Raw genomic sequence first — 18,223 nt, forward strand, 5'->3', positions numbered from 1 at the left:
TCCAGTCCATAAAGAATAAAACAAGACATGAAAGTAAAAAACAGAGGTGTGCATGTCCCTATTTATTGGAGTAGGCTCCGCATTTTGTCCAGAGGACACGAATCGCTGCTCTGTGAATAAGCCCTTGGGTTGTGCCATTGGTAAAGGTCTTACCAGCTTTAGTCTCACGTCATATCCACACTGTGTGTTAGGAACATCTTCCTGTAGAAAGAGGATAGAATCTGCTTTAGAAACACTTTGGAAAGTAGTGGAAGAATGCCAGAATTTAGTGATCATAAAGGAATACCGCTATCACAGCATCTGTAGCAGGCAGCCACTATAGCCACCGACTATGTATAACGCTGCATTTACACGTACGTAAGCCGGGTGGGCATACGTGAGCGCACTGGGGAGGAGGAGGGGTGACCACACCACTGTCCATTGAAAATAATGCTGCATAGCCGTAAATTCGGCAGAAGATAGAGCATGCTCTATCTTTTTGAAGCTGTGTTGTGCTCAATGGACCATCCATGCAGCTATTGTTTTATGGGGGACGTATGTACGGTGTAAATGCAGCCTTAGGCTGTAACAGACACAGCTGCGCCTCTGTATATAAACAGAGTGACGGTAACAGGAGGAGAGTTTGTTATTTTTATTCCCCCTCCCCGAGGTTCAAAACTACATTTTTAAAAAATCTTATTCCCGTTCGCGGTTATTATAAAAGGGGAACTCTGACGACAAATCACAAAACCTACCGCAGGGTCCTTAACACAACATGAAAACGGTACCCCACAGCGCTCTCGGCTCGGATTAGAATCTGTGCAATTGAAGTAAATGTTGAGGTTCCAGTCATTGGGTCCATGAGCACCACAACAGGACCACTATTAAATAAAAAGAACAATGGATTAGTCGTCAAAGAAGTGATGTTCTAGCCATCACATAAAGCTTTCTTAGCAGTTTCTATGCATTACATGTACATGTTATCTTCCAAACAGATGATGGTGGTGTAATATAGGTTTTAATTTAAGGAACAACATTGATGTGTGAACCCAAATCTGACTAGGGCCTTGCAAAGTTATTCTGGTAAAAGCAACATCCCCTCCATGGCTGGACAGACGTCTAGTGAGGGACCAATAAGATCACAAACGGTGGTGCCTTTCACATCTAATGATCGTGTAGGGGTTATGTGGAAAGATCTGCAACCCATATCACCACATTAATGTGAGCACACACCCCATAACTAAATGTGACATAATAAGCACACATTGCAATCTTAGGTCGTGCACCTACAAGATGTAGTGCACCCATTGCCCAAGACTTTTACAGGCTGCAACGAACAGCAAATCAATAAGAAAAAACATGAATCAACCCAATACTGTGCAACGTGACTTACATATTCCTGAGCAAAATCAATGAGGTTCTGCAGGTCTATATCGTCTCGATATGCCTTAACATTGTTATTAATGAAGAAGTTGAGTTGATCTTTGATCCAGTCTTTAAATACGAAGGCCAAGATCCCTGCTGTCAGCTCAAGGAAAAAGATCAGTCCAAGGAAGACCGAGAACTGCAATAAAAAGAACATAAAATCAGTGCAGACTTCTAAGACTGTGTGACCAGACTGCAGTTCTACCATTAGGGTGCCTAAGGCTTTCATTTTAGAACTGTAAAAACTTATTCCTGGGGCGATGCTGTATATCAGGATGAGTCATATTTACAATTTTCAATAACAACAGTAATCAGTCAACTATGTAATAAGTGGGCAGGAAAGGAAATGAATGGGCACTGGGTGTGGTAGACAGATAGCAACAGAAACATAACAAAGAAAGATCTCAGTAAACACTCATGTGTGTAAAGCAATGTCATGTGTGCACTTTCATTTATGACATCACATTCACCAGACTCAACTTCTGACAGAGGTTTTCATCAGTGAGGGTCACTGGGCCCGAGACCCTCCCAGCTCACTAATGTATAAGAGATAAGATCAGCAAGGGGTATAGAGATTACCATAAAGTCAAAGTGAGACATGATCAGAAATGTATAATATGCTACAAATTTCTCAGATGGGAATATCCACATATATTGAGAATTATTCCCATCTCAGCTGTAAATAGGATTGACGGAAACAGAGTCTTTACATGTCTTTGGAGGAAATGCACTCTATAGCATATAAATGGGAAGTCTTGCGGATATGAAGTTTGTGCTCCCCTTCCTTTATATTAGAGGTGCACAACCTGCAGCCCGCACCCTCAATCAGCAATACACAGCTCCTGGGTCCTCTCCTGCTCCAGGCGTCACTATGCTGTGGGTCCTCATACTGGTACCGGAACAGAGCGGCACATCTATCATAGAAGAAGGTCCAGTATGGTGCAGGAAAGAAGCAACAATAAGAGATGCAGATTTCTTTTTATTGTGTCTGTTTTTAACATTAGCTGTTCTGGGAAGGGGTCTCAGCTATTATAAGTCTTCTCTGGTGCCTAGGAGTATATTGTAGTAATTATTGTTGGGAACTTTATTAGCATGCTTTGCAAATAACGTCCCAGCTTTGACAAAGATATTAAAATTTAATTTTTATTTCTTAATAAAATGTAATAACAATTGTGTATGTGTCCTTGACCCCCCCGCCTCCCGCATCGGGCAAAGAAAATTGATCTTTGTCCGCATCAGTCACTGAGCTTACCGACACTAGAGTCATGCACTTTACAGGAAACCAAGTGTCTGTGATCCCTAGTTAATGTTTAATTGGATGGCACAATTACTTCTTTCTACAATTCCAGTTATAGTTTAATCTTGTACATTTTGTTTATATGGATCATGTAGATGTTATATAAAACATATGAGATCTTTTTCATACAAAACGCAGCTTCTCACAAAGTCTAAATCCACCTCATATATTTGTGACTGTAAATTAAATCCATCCATAAGGACATACAAATTTCAGAAGAGTGGTGTTCTCCCGCAGTGCTCCAATGCAGCCGGCGAACCCCAGCACAAACATAACCGCCCCGGTGACCATGAAGAGCCAGACAGGATCAAAGCCGCCCAGGTCCGTGATGGAGGAGATGTTGGAAAGGACACCCTGTGGACAGCACAAGCAGATCATATGATGAGAAACATCAAGTATACAACATGTACTATTTGCTTAGATTTTATACATCTCTGGCAATGGATGGGGATGTGACTACAACTCTAAACTAACTCAAAATGTGTTTAGACTTCATTAACTTTAGAGGAAAAAAACTTCCTACAAAAAAAAAACATTTTGAAGATTTGAAGATTTTATTAAAAACGTTATTTAAATAAAATTGTATTTGCCTTTACTTTGCTTACTTAACAATCAACATAAAACAAATAAAAGGCAAATACAATTTTATTTAAATAACGCTTTTAGTAAAATCTTCATTTGTAAAATGTTTTTTTTTTTGTAGGAACAATTTAAGACTTTGTTTTATGTGGATTGTTAAATAAGCAAGTAAAGTCTTAAATTGTTGTAGTTTTCACAATGACCACTATAGGAACCACAGTAATCCTCCTTGGTTTTGCAGTATGAGCCATGATGAGTAGTTATTTCATTATCATTAATACAGAACATAATGCCAGCTCCGTCAGATTGATGGAGGTCAAGATAAAGCAGGACACACTCTGCCCACACCACAGGCCTGGGTGGCACTTAGTCAATTTTTCACACAATCCTCAAGTTAAATTATTACCAGTCATTACATATAGTTGAAATTGTTCCAAAATGGACAGACTTGGCCGTAGATCAAGGCAGAAATGAAATAGCGATTTACAGTTTCATCTTATGGCAAGGATGGTTAAGGTGACAAAATGATTTTTGGAGAAAGAAGATAATTTTGGAGAATTAGGTGCCAAAATACACAATGCCTTGTATGAAAATGCGTGCGGCTTCCTTGTAATGATGCATGGCTAAAGTTGTGACCCTGTGCAAAGAGAGACTTGGCAGAATATGTCAGAAGACTTTCCAAGACCTTATGTACATGACCATCAGTTTTATTGTTTTGCACGATCTATGGAGAGGCTGTAGATAACCCGGAGCAGGTCCTATTCCAGTCTGTGTTTGCGGCTCAACATAGAAGTCTATAGGAAAGTGAAAAGAATACTGATGCCACACAGATGTCATCCACACGCGGTCCGTTTTTGCGCATCACTTGCTAGGGAATCATATGGTCCTTCAAGGGGTTGAAATAGTGGTGTGACATCACTCGCCAGCCTTCCATTTTCTTGTAGAATCGAAAAAAAAAACGGATGACATACGGTTGTCACAAGGACTGTTTTTGCAGACATACAGCTCAGCAAGGAACCAAGAAAAAACTACCACAAATCGTGGCATGAGAAGACAACACGACCCTGTGCAGTTATCTTAAGTGCTCATTCAGATGGGCGTTTTTGACTTCAGCATGCTATCAGTTTTCTTTTTTTTGCAGAAAGCATACTGACCCATTGATTTCTATAGGTCTGTTCACATGTCAGTTTATTTTTATTGGTGTGCAGACTGCGAGAGAAAAAAAAAAAAATCGCAGCATGCAATATTTTTTTTCTCACATGCAGACCATGGACCGCACATGTGCAGGACAGCACATAGATGACATCCGTATTCAGTGCGTTTTTATTAAATGCTGCTGGGCAAACAACTGGGCAAAAAAACTATAGAAAATCATCCTTTTTTGGATGTGAGAAAAACATTACATACCGATGTAAAAAAAAAAAAATTAATGCAGATACCACACGTCCTTAACTTTCAGCCACTGTTCGTAAATATGCCCCATCGCTTTGAGGAGAAGTGATAACAAATAAAACATTGCCGTTTAATATAATATTTGCTGATCAACTGAATCTCACTTATTGCTGCGGCTAAATAGCAGACAGAGAGGCCGATTTGGTAAAATAAAAAAATTATTTTTAAGATTTTGTAAGCCAAGTTATAAACTTCGATAACATACCAGACGGCCCCTTTAAGAGACCCCCACAATTTCATCCAGGGCCAAACAGACCCCTGGCGTCCAGGTTTACAAGGATCACTGGTCAGTCAGCCTCATATTTTATTTACACTGTTCCCATTCCAATAAAACCTGAAAGGAAGGGAACTGTAGGCAGGACATCCTCTGGAGAATCCACATGTATTTATCCTGCCAGTGTGGGTAATGTCACATTCACAGGGAACGCTGGAGGTGTTTTCATCTGACAATATCCTGGAATTGTAATCCAGCTTAATTGTACAATGTTTTCCTAACCTCAATCCCCATAAGCAACGCATAATGAATGTGTAATAAAGTTGAGTCTGTCAGCCTCGAACATTTAATGCATTTGGTCTGAGAAGCAGCAGCGATAAATCCCACCATGTACCCAGCGTGCGGCTAATGTGATGGGGGAGCAATTAACGTGTCTACCACTAGCAGCTTCCATCCTAGGAGGAGGGAATAGCCGATAATGAGGCCTGGTTTTTAATCAGGTATCCACAGACCCATGTAGGAGAGTTAATAAAGTAGAGCCTTGTGCAGGGCATCAGCATTCTTCCCCAACGTAATCTGGATTGTGCCCGCTATACTTTAGTTCTGAGGGGTCATGTGACACATGTTTACCTGTAAGTGTACCCAGTTTTACCAGAATCATTCATCCATAAAGCCGTTTAAAGGAAATCTACCATTTGTTTTAATGCATTATGAAATGGAAAACAGCGCCCAAAAGGCGAAAATGCTATTTTTTTTTGAGATTTTGCAACATGAGAAAAAAAAAAAATTACAGTCCCCAAAATGTTATGAAAAAGTTATTACCGCAAGAATATTGCAAAACAAAGAAATATTTGTTTTCGTACAAGTGGTTTTAATTTTCTATAAATGTATTAAAACTCAAACTAATACAAAAACTTTAAATATAAAGTTATATATTTTTTTGAAGTTAGGAGTGAAAAATGAAATGAAAAAATGGGCGTGGTCGTTAAGGGGTTAAAGCCTTTTCAGGCCTCATCATTAAAGGGGTTTTCCGGGCTTTAAAAATTACCTAGGGCCGGGCTAGGGAGGGCTAGTTAAGCATAATAAACATGTACTTACCTCGTCCGGCGCCGCTGATGTCCCTCGCCGCAGTCCCTTCGATCCGTGCCCCTGTTTGTTTACAGGGGATCGGAAGCCGCGCACAGGGAGCTTCCAGTCCGCGATGTGGCCGGCTCCTCCCATCCGTCCCTATCTCTCAGCGTTGTAAGCCCTGAGAGATGGTGTCGTATGGGAGCATCCGGCCGGCCGGAAGCTCTCTGTGCTCACTTGTAATGAAACCGCCGCACAGAGAAGACCGGCCACGGCGCGGGACATCGGCAGCGCCGGAGGAGGTAAGTACATGTTTATTGTGTTTAAATAGCCCTCCCCAGCCCGGCCATAAGAAATATTTTAAACCCGGATAACCCCTTTAAGGTGTTAAGATGCAGGATTATCTAACAAGTTTATAATGTTGTATATTTACTACATTTTGGGGAAAGGAGAGGGGTGATCTGAATTGTTTTTTTTTTAAATAATTTTTCTTTTTTAACCCAAATAACTGATATTTTAGGTCCACTAGGGAGTTTAAATCCCAGCGGACCTAAAAAAAAATTGCTCAGAGAATATACTGACAGATATAATCCCTTCACTTCTTTCCTTGGTTGAACTTGCAATACCGCAACCAATCACATCATTGGAGGGGCGCAACTGTTACAAAGATGGTAGCACCCCACCCAGCGCTACAGATGTGTCAAGGCTCTTGGCATTTAGAAGATTAATACAGGTGATATAATACAGAAGACACCTGCCTTGTACAATATGTACAATCCGCTCAGCTACTAGTGCTCTGTACAATGCTCCCTGCAGATTAGTAAAGCATGTCACATGAAAAATGCAATGTAAAAAAAAAACCTCATCATTTTGTTCCTACTTACTAGGAGAAACTATAAGCCATCAAAGACCCTGGGACTAAATAAAAGGTTACAGAAGAAAGCGCCAGATGTACTAACTATGAGACATATATGACATGCTCCAAGTTAGTCCACAAAGTGTTTTGCTAAACTAACACTGATAACCCCAATGTAATAACTTGCATCATAGACAAGAAATGTGCCATACCCAGATTTACAACGGGAAGGGAAACTAACAAGAAAGCAGAACCGTATAGTGTGAACCTATAAAGCTACAAGCAATAGTGGAATTTACCTTCTCTGCCCATGCCCATAAGCCGATAGCCAGGAATGCGGCTCCCAACAACTGCAAGAGAAAATACAGAACATAAATCTCATGGTGTTAATGGAGACATTGCATTTAAAAACCATCAAAGACCACCATGATAAACCAGGGACACTTACTCCAATAAGTCCAGGCACTGTGACGGTGGTAATCTTCTTCTAAAATCAACTTTTAAAATTATGGTGATGAGCCCCAAGGGCTCCTGGGGGTGTTAGCCCCCCTCCCTTCTGCAGCTTCACAGGCTGCTATACTGTCTTCCCATCTGCTCCCTCTAATGGCAGAAGAGGAAGGTTCAGCAAACAATGGGGGGAGGGAAGAGCTCCTGAACAGTGCAACAGCCTATGAATCTGCAGAACGGAGGGGATCTGTTAACAACCCCCAGAGCCCTTCTGGCTCATTTGTACAATTCTAAAAGTTGATTTTGGAACAAAGCCAAGGATAACAAATATAACAACAACAGTTACGATGCCTGGATCCATTAGTAATGTCCCTGCTTGATTTTGATGGTAAATTTCCTGTAAGTATACGATATACACAAGCCTGCATATTACATATACACTTTATACAGATATTTTTGTACTCATATTCCCAATGTGCTCTCAGCCTAACAATTGCAATGATACCTCCTGAGCACTTGAAAAGGTTAGTGGCGGCTGATTTGGAGAATAATGAATAGCATGGTAAAACCCGACCTTTACGGAACAAAAGGCCATAGTTCTCACACAGAACAGTATTCAGCAAGGCACAAAGAATTCACTCCCACAACCCTATCACATTCTCAGGATCTTGCTTTCCCTTTTACACAGATGCCCAAGGAAAACAGAGCCAGCACTGAAAACATTGTTGGGATCTTATCAGTGCAGCACATAAATGGTTAACCAAGGCTATAGACCACCAGTTCTGTGCAAGGGTTGAAATTTTATAAAGGTTTCCTATGAGACGAATTCCCGGTACCATTTCCATCAGACCGGGTTCAAGCAGGGACACTAAATGTAGCCAGGAAAGGGAGAATCCCAAAAACATTTACTAAAGTGCACATTATGGTAAGTGTAGTACTGCCGAGATACTGGAGGACTGCCAGGGGCGCAACTAAAGGTGACCAAATCTATTGTTTGGTTCATCGATTCAATACAAATCTGACATTTATCAAGAACGAAAGTGAACTGGAACCTTTTCTGTTTGCTTCAGGGCAATGGGATGTTTTAGATTTGAACTAAACCAAATCCTTTTTAAAATATGTGAAACTCTAGGTGTAATGCTACAAGCCAACATACAGCATGTGCACTAATCACTATATAGCGGAGTAGGTGGGTATACAGAACCCTAGGCTGTATATGAATTGTCCGGAAAATATCTACATGTAATAAAGGTACATTCAGCCGGTCAGGTGCTGGAGCGGATCCCGGGTGAGCACAGGGCGGGGAGGAGAAAAAGGGAGTGCTCTTCACCCCTCCTCCATCCATACGCAGGCAAAATATAGTGTCCTATATTAGTGTCAAATATAGTGTCCTATATTTTGCAGCAGGGCCGCCTGACTGTGACACACCGTGTGCTCACCTCACCGTCACCGGGAGCCATAAAAGGTCTATGGGTCTGAAAGGAGCCCCAATATGTAGAAATTAATATACTACCATTTGCAGGACCATAAAATAAAAAACTATAAAATACTGAACCACACAACGTGCTCCTGTGCCAACCTAGGGGTATGCCACTGGAAAATTATTTCTAGCATCTGATGAAACGCACGATAATCTCAGAAAATGAACGGAGTGCATGCCATCGATATGGAGTGTCACCCATCCTCAAAGATTGTAAGCTCTTTGGAGCAGAGCCCTTATTCCAATTGTTCCATCTGAGCCGGTTATTGCTCTGTAAGGTTTCATTTTGTCGCTAGATAAAGAAAGATTAAAGCTAAACCCGGAATTGTTATGGAGACACCTCAAACTAAAAGCCTTTTTGTCTGAACTTCACCCACATTAGGCTAGACAAAGGCGGCTGAGAAAGCCTTGAGATACATATTACGTGTCATGTTTATAGGTTTAATATAGGTGCCAGGCAGGCATCACAGTGCAACATTTTGCCAACTATGGGTGAATAGGACACTCCTCTCCTCTACACTCACAGTGTGAGGGGTCTACATTATGGGATTCAGTGATTGGTTCTTGCTGCTTTCTTCTAGGTACAGCACCACTCCTGTTGATGGTCATGTCTGGTACTGCAGCTCATCTCCATTGAGTGGGAAAGAGTTGTAATACCAAGCACGACCGGGGAACAAATGCAATGCGGTGAGAGAAGAAGCGAACATGTTTTACTAAACCCAGAGCGACATCTTTCAGTTCTAAAAATAAATATTTTTTTGTCCATATTTGTTTTATAGCCTCCCGATTATCTGTAATTTAGATAATATTTATCCAAAGGCCCACGTGGAAAGACAAAAAGCCACACCAAGGCGTTAGACAAACATGACACCCTCTCTGCAAAACCATCCATAACCAGAGAATTGAATAGGAAAATCGTGGACGAGGGATGAAAAATATGAGTAGTAAATGATGGAAAAGCTGTGGTCACTGTAAGGACAATGTGCTTGTCTAAACATTGTATTTCCTGTATCAGGGAGTGGATTGTTGTTCCAGCTGTCATCTCTGATCTCATGTACATCTGCACTATTACTTGGGGTCAATGTCCTCCCCTCCTACCCCAGACATGTACATAATAAGAGGCTGGCACACAGTATGTGCAGCGGGGTGTTACAGGGGATGGAGGAGGGGTGAAGGCACACAGCTATATGGCCCTGTTTCACACTAGGGATAGTTAGAGCTGTAGGATGAGATTTCCCACGGCGATTTAGCTGGTTGCCATAGGAACCATTGTCCTCCCATGCCGCTCAGGCAGTAAGCTGAAAGCCTGTGTGCTACACCTGGTAGACAACGTGTACAGGACGCCCCCAGCTTTTGTATCATACGTATAACTTGTATCAACCGTATTCCCAAGGGGCGATAGCTTAAGATTGACCATCAAACATCCATTTATTTTCTGACAATAAATCTCTTTTGGTCAGTCCACCAGAGATCACAGTGTACGCCAGCTCTGGGGGTAGAACGCCATTGACTACGCCACTCTCAGGCACCCACGTGAGCTTGAGTAAAGTTGTCATTTTTGGTGCAAACATTGATACAATACAAAACAAGATACATTGGACCCTATGGAATTCAGATCACACACAGATGGAAACCATTGATGAGTAGTAGAAGCCTTAGGTCACGTTCACACGTGGTGGTTCAATAGCCCTTAGGAATTAGGGATAACTTCTCATACAGTTAGTCCTAAATGCTTGCAAACCAAGAAGAAACAACACAAATTTGGCACCGTTTACCTCCAAAACATATTGCCCATTCCTGATCACAAGCGTTTAGGACTAACTGCACCTGTGATGAGGAGAAGCGCCTACCAGTGTGTAAACACAGTAGGGGAGATTTATCAGGAGTTTGAGGCAAAACTGTTGCCTATGGAAATCAAATCCGAGCTCAGCTTTCAGTTTATGAACAGCTGTGGGAAAATGAAAGCTGAGCTCTGATTGGTTGCCATGGACAACTAAAACAGTTCTGCTCTAAGAGACTTGTGATAAATCTCCCCCAATGTACAATCAAAAAAAAGTGGTACGCGTGTTCTTTACCCCTGAGGAAGTCTCCAGTTGGGGACGTAAGCGTGGGGAGCCCTCCACCTCCTGACTATTCCACCACCCCGCTTGAATGCTGCTACTTCACTGGTTTTCTTGCCAGGTTATTTGTAATGTATACTAGGGTTTTGCCTCCACTACCTTAATCCCCCTTGAGTTTAGGGTTTTTTACCTTATTTACTTTGCAGGCATAAATTTACTTGGCTCTTACTTCTATGGCACCTTGACAGAGGCACTTGCACTTTTTACATGTTTCCTTATTGTTTAGGGGTGGTCTGGGTGGATGTCACCCATTCAGGAGGTGTTTTGTTTTTGCACCGATCATAGTGCATATAACATGGTATATAATTGTATGTTACTTTGGTACAATTTTAATTGATTTTATATCCATGTCTGTGTTCAGTGTTGGATGTTAATAAAATTCATTTCATGTCTTTTTGAACCAATTATGTCAGTGACACACTACTTGTCACTACTGTCTTTGTTTGATAAATCTCCCCCAATGTGTGAACACAAACTTGCGGCCCGACATTCTACCCCACTGACGCCTTTGGCGCTGGTCGCTGTACAATGAGCACAACTTATGCTCTCAGTACATTTGCCGCAAAAAAAGATAGAGCCTGTCCTACCTTCAGCCGTAAGGCGCTAATCTCTCCACCTCACCAGCGTGCTCGCCCTGGGGTTCGAGCGCACGTAAGTGTGAATGTACCTGTATATCATATATTGACATAAAGTACCATTAATATACACCACTTTCAGCGTCCATGCCAGGAAAGCCCCCGGAGTACACCCATAGTCTTCTAATGGTTTTATGCCTCGGTCAGCAGGAAGCACTGGAAGAAGAGAGCAGCAGTCTGCACTGCATCATCCGGCTTCCTGCTGGTTAGCAGAGTGTTCACTCAGCGAGTGAGGCCATGAAGGAAGGGAGGTCACTGTATGGCCTCCACCTCATCTGGAAAGTTACTCAGGAGACACCTGGAACATCAGCAGCAGCAAATCTCAGTAGGACTTAAGGGCATATCCCAATGTATGAAACAGTGGAATACCTTGTAGACCTCCATTGTAAGGATACAATGGAAATCCGCCTCCCTAACCAAATTGCACAGGTAAATCTTTAGAAAAAAACCACTAGTGAGGGAAAAGATCTATACAGCAGCTTTCCTAGAAAATGGATAATCTTATAAAAGCAAATCTGTCAAAAGGATCTTTTATACAGCCCGAATGTTGTACACAGGCTTTCATAGAACCCTCATTCCAATAAACTTTCTGTGCCACCAATATGCTATGGAACATGGATAATATATACTGTACAAGTGAGGGGGGGGGGGGAATCACAATACTGGATGATCATATCCTGCGCGAAAAGCCAATGCAAATAAGTCAACAGCTCCCCGTGTACAGAGCACATAGGCCAGAGTTCACCTCTAAACCAAACTCAAAGAGCAGCTATAGGGCATCGCCTTAGAGGGCATTGGCAGAGAACTAAAAAGCAGCTTAATGTCTAGTGCAAACAGTGCACACTGTCTAATGTATATTACATGTTACACATCACACATAGTACATGGTTGTCCACATCAAACCAGTGTCATCTTCAAGAACCATTCCCGAGGCTAAACATCTAAACACATGGGTGAGGCGAGGACATGGGCTGGGTGTCTTTGTTGTAAAAACACCATGAGACGATTTTGGAAGGCATAAACTACAGTAGATTATAATTTGACATATTATAGAAGAAAGACTCACCTGACTTATGAAAACTTCCTGAAACTTGGAGCCAGCCCTGCAGCTCTTGTTCAGGAACAGTTTTTCTGGCCCATACACAAGCGCATATGTCCAAGCACTAAGGACCATTTTTTTATCCTCCAGTATTTACCATCAGATGAGAGCTACATCCACATACAACACATTAGAGGGCAAGCAGAGCCACTGAAAGCAGGGGGCACAATCAGACAGGTTCATCACACATCTGATGCTGGAGGAGAAATCTGGCTAGAAATCTAGTATAAGCATTCGTTTACAGCCGTCTCAAGTGTTTAAAAAAACTTGATAAGTCTTCAAAAATGTATCATTGTATCCAAGGTGGAATGGCAAATCTGGCTCAGTTTAAAGGGAATCTTTCACCACTTTTGGCAGAAAGTTCGGAAATGGACAGGTTCCCCATAGAGCCCTTACACCATAAAGTGTCTGCTGGAAAATGAATAAATGTAGTGTTGCTAAGCAGGAAGCCGCGCATGTGCAGTGAGCAGCCAGAGGACGCGGACCCGCTCTGACGATCACTGTGGAGGCACGGCTGTCAAGGCTACTGCCAAAATTTGGCCAACCGACATAGAAGGGAACTGTGGTTATGCTGAAGAAGAGGACCATGTAGACTCGCCCATTAAGGCGTGCCCACTTCCACTCGCTAGATTCCCTGACTGGTTACCAGGTAGGAAAACAAAGTTAATTATATGAATCATGCAGCAGGATTTTTTTTATACTGAATCAAGGGTGCCCTTGTGCTATAAGGATTCTATGGGGAACCTGCCCATGGGGAAATTTTGGCCAAAAGTGGTGACAGGTCCCCTTTAAGGTCGAGACTAGCTTTAAACCTACTGAAAAAAAAAAAAAAAAAAAAAAAAAAAGTTGTGCACCCCTTGTTTAGTGCAGGATGTAAAGTTACTACAACGGTCTCAATTTGCTATTTTAGCATAGAAAATACAGGCAATAATGATTTTGCTGCATAAAATACAGTCTATTAACAGTATATATACCGACGGGAGCTATTTGCGTCACTGAAAAGGTCATTCTCCACCCCAGCTAAAAATACTCTTCTAACCATTTTTGAGGAGTATTTTTACTCTGAAAATGTTAGTGTGACCTCTGGTCAGGACAAAACTTACTGGTGGACAGCAGGCCACGGCCACACACACTTTCTAATCAGTCAAGTGTCCATAGAACAATGCGGTGTAAAGAGTGCTAAACACTTTCTGATCACAAATTACTATAGAATTGTGACTAATTTTTCTTAGTTTGTCTCCTCCAATATTTGTAAATTTTATGAGGTAAAAGCCATCACCCAGGGTGACTCCATGCATCACTTTTCCCTGTGTATTACGTGCATTGGTCCCACATTACACAATGTACTAATCCAGCGCACAGGCTGTTACTTTAATAAAGGACACAGGAAACTAACCTCATCTCGGAACAGAACATGAAATTACTGTGTACATACTACAGTCCTGCCAAACACCTGCTGGTTTCTACACTTCCTAAATGCTCAGCCCAGGCTACTCACTTGGAATAACATAGATAGCAAACACAATAAACTAGTGCCAGCGGCCCCCTAGATCAGTGGTGGCGAACCTTTTAGCGACCGAGTGCCCAAACTGCAACCCAAAACCCCACTTATTTATCATGAGGTGCCAACCAAATTAAAGCAGTAACTTATTGCTCCCTGTTCTTTAACAACTTTCAATCATACTGGCCTCCTGAGGACAGCAGCACAGTAGGAAAAAATGCAAAATTTGCATAATTATAGCTTCTTTTCTGTGTCCCTCCGTGCACAGAGAAGGTCCTCCAAAGACAATATGGCCCTGTTTACTCATTCTCCCTCTTCCTACTGTCCCAAGTAGCAAAGTAAGTATCACTTTAATATATGAAAGCAGCTTTTAAGTTGCTTGGAACTGGATGGCCTGGGTGCCCACAGAAAGTGCTCTGGGTGCCGCCTCTGGCACCCGTGCCATAGGTTCGCCACCACTGCCCTAGATCATGCACATCATAGAGGGTTTATATGGCAATGTAAAAACAACATCCTAGGAGAGTCTAAGGCAGTAGTTCTCAACCTTTCTAATGCTGTGACCCCGCAATACAGTTCCTCATGCTTTGGTGACCCCAAACCATGCAACTCGCAGTAAAATCACAGTAAAATTTCGGCTCCGATGGCTTTAGGCGACCCCCGGTTTTGGTCGGTCGACCCCCACTGGGGTCCTGACCCACAGGTTGAGAACCACTAGTCTAAGGGAATGTAGCTTGCACGTGAATATCCAAACGAAAAACAGCCAAAAGGTCAATGTTATGCAGCATTCAATCCCCCTTTGTAGATGAACCTGCCATATGTCAGGTTTAGGGACAGGAGGTGATCTGAACAGGGCCTTTCCCAGCACATATGACATGAAGGGAGGCCTCAGGAAAGAAATTCCATAGAAGATAATACAGGTGTGCTGAGAAGAAAAGAGTGATGAGAAGTGGGAAACAGATCCAAGAGCCTGCAGCAGCTATTTCACCATGCGGTTATGTTACAGAGCTATGTGAAGATAGAGAAGTGATTGATAACGGTGAGCGGATCACAGTACACACCATTCCATGTTCTGTGGCCACATTTTACCTGTGGAGAATCAAGTATTACATCTTACCAGGTCTGTTTGTTGTTTGGGGCCTGCATGTCATCAATGTGACAGTAGAATAGACTGCACGGATCCGGCAGTCACACCAGGATCCAAAGGAAACCATGTATATTTAGTAATAAAATCTGTCTATTTGCTAGCCACTAAATCAACAATAGCAAAGGGCTAAAAACATTGGCCTTGTACCTGCATGCTAAACTCTGAAAAAATCTGCACATTCAGGGAAACATAGCAGGAACAGGGAAAAGCGTCCTGGAGACGGCTCCCAGTATCACTGCCCTGCACATCAGCGACTTCATATAAACCAAGAGACCCGACAGAAAAAAGCAGGTGCACTGCTGTCCCCATAACGCGTCTCCCTGTCCTCCATATGAAATGATATGCTGCAGCGCCTGTAAGGAGGGAGCCCGTCAGGATCCTCTGCAGCCTGCAGCACGAATACATATTCATTTCTTGTATAGGGTGATGTAATCAGTTTCATAACATTTTAATGTTTTCATATAATGTGACATTTTTAATCATAATATTTCTGTATGTAGCTGAAGACTTAACACCTTATCTGAAAGGTTTCAATACAACTGGAGAGACTGACTTCGGTAAATTTGATCAAATATTATAGGTTTTTTGTTAAATTTGTTATTCCCTTTTTCCCAGAGCAAGTTATTCTCAAAAACTGCTGGCTCTTGGGGACTGCTTGTGGTCTAGGGTTCCTGGTCGGCCACTGTTGGGTGGCTGGGATCATGGAAGCGTCGGTCTATATCGACCCATATGGACTGCACAGCCTCACCTAGTAGCTGGCCAAAGCCGGGTGGCCGGGATCATAGGAGTGCACACCCCTACCCCATCCAGCAACCAGGGATGTAATAAGCTGTAGGCGATTAAAGCACTGGCCTCATATATTACATAGGACACTTTTTTGCCCCAGATTTCATAGAGTAATCTTCTCTCCCATAAAATATAAATATAATATAAACAGCTGAGGAGAGATTTAACCAATGACATTATTTACAAAACACATGTATGAACGTGACAAAGACATTTGTTAGCAACACGGTGACATTGGGAGAGATTTATCAGAAGTGTCTGAGAGCAGAACTGTTCTAGTTGCCCATGGAAACCAATCAGAGCTCAGCTTTCATTTTATAAACTGCTGTGGGGGAAAAAGGAAAGCTGAGATCGGATTGGATGCCATGGGAAACTAGAACAGTTCTACTCCAAGACAATTTTTATAAATCTCTCCCATTGTGTTTGGTAAACACAAATGTTAACAGTAATGCAATTAGTCCAATCTCCTCTCCTCAGCTGCTGTATTGCGTTTCAGCTTTAGGCCGCGGTCACATGTACCGCTAGGCGTCCGTTCATAACGCAACGCTAACGCACAGGGGGCGGTCCTCGGCCCGAACGCACATGCGTTTCCAGGAAAACGCATGCGATTGTCTTATCAATCGCATGCGTTTCCCTGGAAACGGGCCGAGAAGTGTCGCATTATGAACGCTAGCGTCGCATTATGAACGGACGCCTAGCGGTACGTGTGACCGCGGCCTTAGAAATGCAAAGGCTGTGATCACAGCCTTAAAGGGGAAGTCTGCAGCAAGTCAAGTCACTGTATTTATTAGATTTCTTGAGCGTGACTAAATGTTTGAAGCCAGTTTTTCTTTGAGGAATGAGTAAAACACGAGAAAATAGTAAACTTTGCATTACAGCTCACTATAGGAAAACACTGCTTTAACCCTATAAAGGGAAACCCCGTTGCATCACACATAAACCTCCATTTTAACATAATAAGTGCAATCCACACCCTAAATATACAAAACATTCATTTTACCATTGGTAGAAAATTGCAGGTACTTTACAGAACAGAACAGAGTATCCATAGAGACCGCGGCCACATCAGGAGCTTCATCTAAAGGAATGTTTATGGGAAGCTTTGCTCAAGGCTATAATGATATTATACAGTGCTTGGTTTTATTGGAGAGGTGACGGAATGCCCTAAGGGAATATTACTTTATATACATTGCTTTTCAACATAGCACCACACACAATATTCTTTGGGAAAAAAGGAGAAAACTGACCCGACCACTAGACAGGTTAATCATTTAGAGATTTTAGAAATGTTTTGCTCACAACCAGGACTAGCAGGTCCAGCATTCTGGTTAAGGGTCCTGAATTTTTCCTGAATACAAGTTTTTTTCACACTTTGTAAAACCTGATCTACTGAAATCTGTGAATGTGGTAAAAAGTCAGAGGATTCCCAATGATCAGTCATACGTTATTATACATCTACCTTTTTATGTTCCTATGGTGAGATGTAGAGTACTGCGCACTGCAAAGCCTTGTATCATATTTACTGTGTAAAGTACCTACGATGATGACAGCAGATTGTATAGCACAGCATAAAAACCATCTTAGGCTAAATTCACTCTAATGTGTGCCCTCTGTACCGTAGCAAGGCTGGCACACGTCAGAGGAGGGGATGAGCGAATCACCCACGCCCCTCTCCATAGAGAAACATGGGGCACGGCGGTGTATTACAGGGAAAGATAGGACATGTCCTATCTTTCTCCCGGCTATGGAATGGTACGGTGCCGTGTCCCCATTGCTGTCTATGGGGGACATATATACGCCGGCCGTATATACATCCCCCATAGGGTAGTGTGAATGTAGTCTTATAGAGATGTAATATACAGTATATACTCGAGTATAAGCCGAGGCCCCTAATTTTACCACAAAAAGCTGGTAAAACCTGTATTTTTTTTACTCGAGTATAAACTGAGTTTGGGTTTTCAGCACATTTTTTTGAGCTGAAAAACTAGGCTTATACTCGGGTATATATATTTAACCACCATCTTCTTATATAGCGGTGAATAAGTAATATCTTTATTAAATAATAATATCAATATTGATGCAATAACCTTCAGGAGTTACATACTACCTTGTACCAGAGTTAAAAGGGGTTGGCCACTATT

General features: G+C 42.1%; 1 protein-coding gene across 1 annotated transcript in view; it reads right to left on the reverse strand.

Moving 5' to 3' along the window:
* Nucleotides 1–18,223, reverse strand: part of TSPAN17 (tetraspanin 17) — a 39,802-nt gene that overhangs the window by 13,398 nt on the left and 8,181 nt on the right. Inside the window, exons 2-6 of the mRNA XM_072146249.1 lie at nt 7,170–7,220; nt 2,909–3,055; nt 1,373–1,543; nt 735–860; nt 154–201 (exon numbers count right to left, since the gene is read on the reverse strand). Coding sequence (XP_072002350.1) covers nt 154–201; nt 735–860; nt 1,373–1,543; nt 2,909–3,055; nt 7,170–7,220 — 543 coding nt within the window. The remainder of the gene's footprint in view (nt 1–153; nt 202–734; nt 861–1,372; nt 1,544–2,908; nt 3,056–7,169; nt 7,221–18,223) is intronic.

The sequence above is a fragment of the Engystomops pustulosus genome, chromosome 4, assembly GCF_040894005.1.
Source record: "Engystomops pustulosus chromosome 4, aEngPut4.maternal, whole genome shotgun sequence".
In the NCBI taxonomy this organism is placed as follows: Eukaryota; Metazoa; Chordata; class Amphibia; order Anura; family Leptodactylidae; genus Engystomops; species Engystomops pustulosus.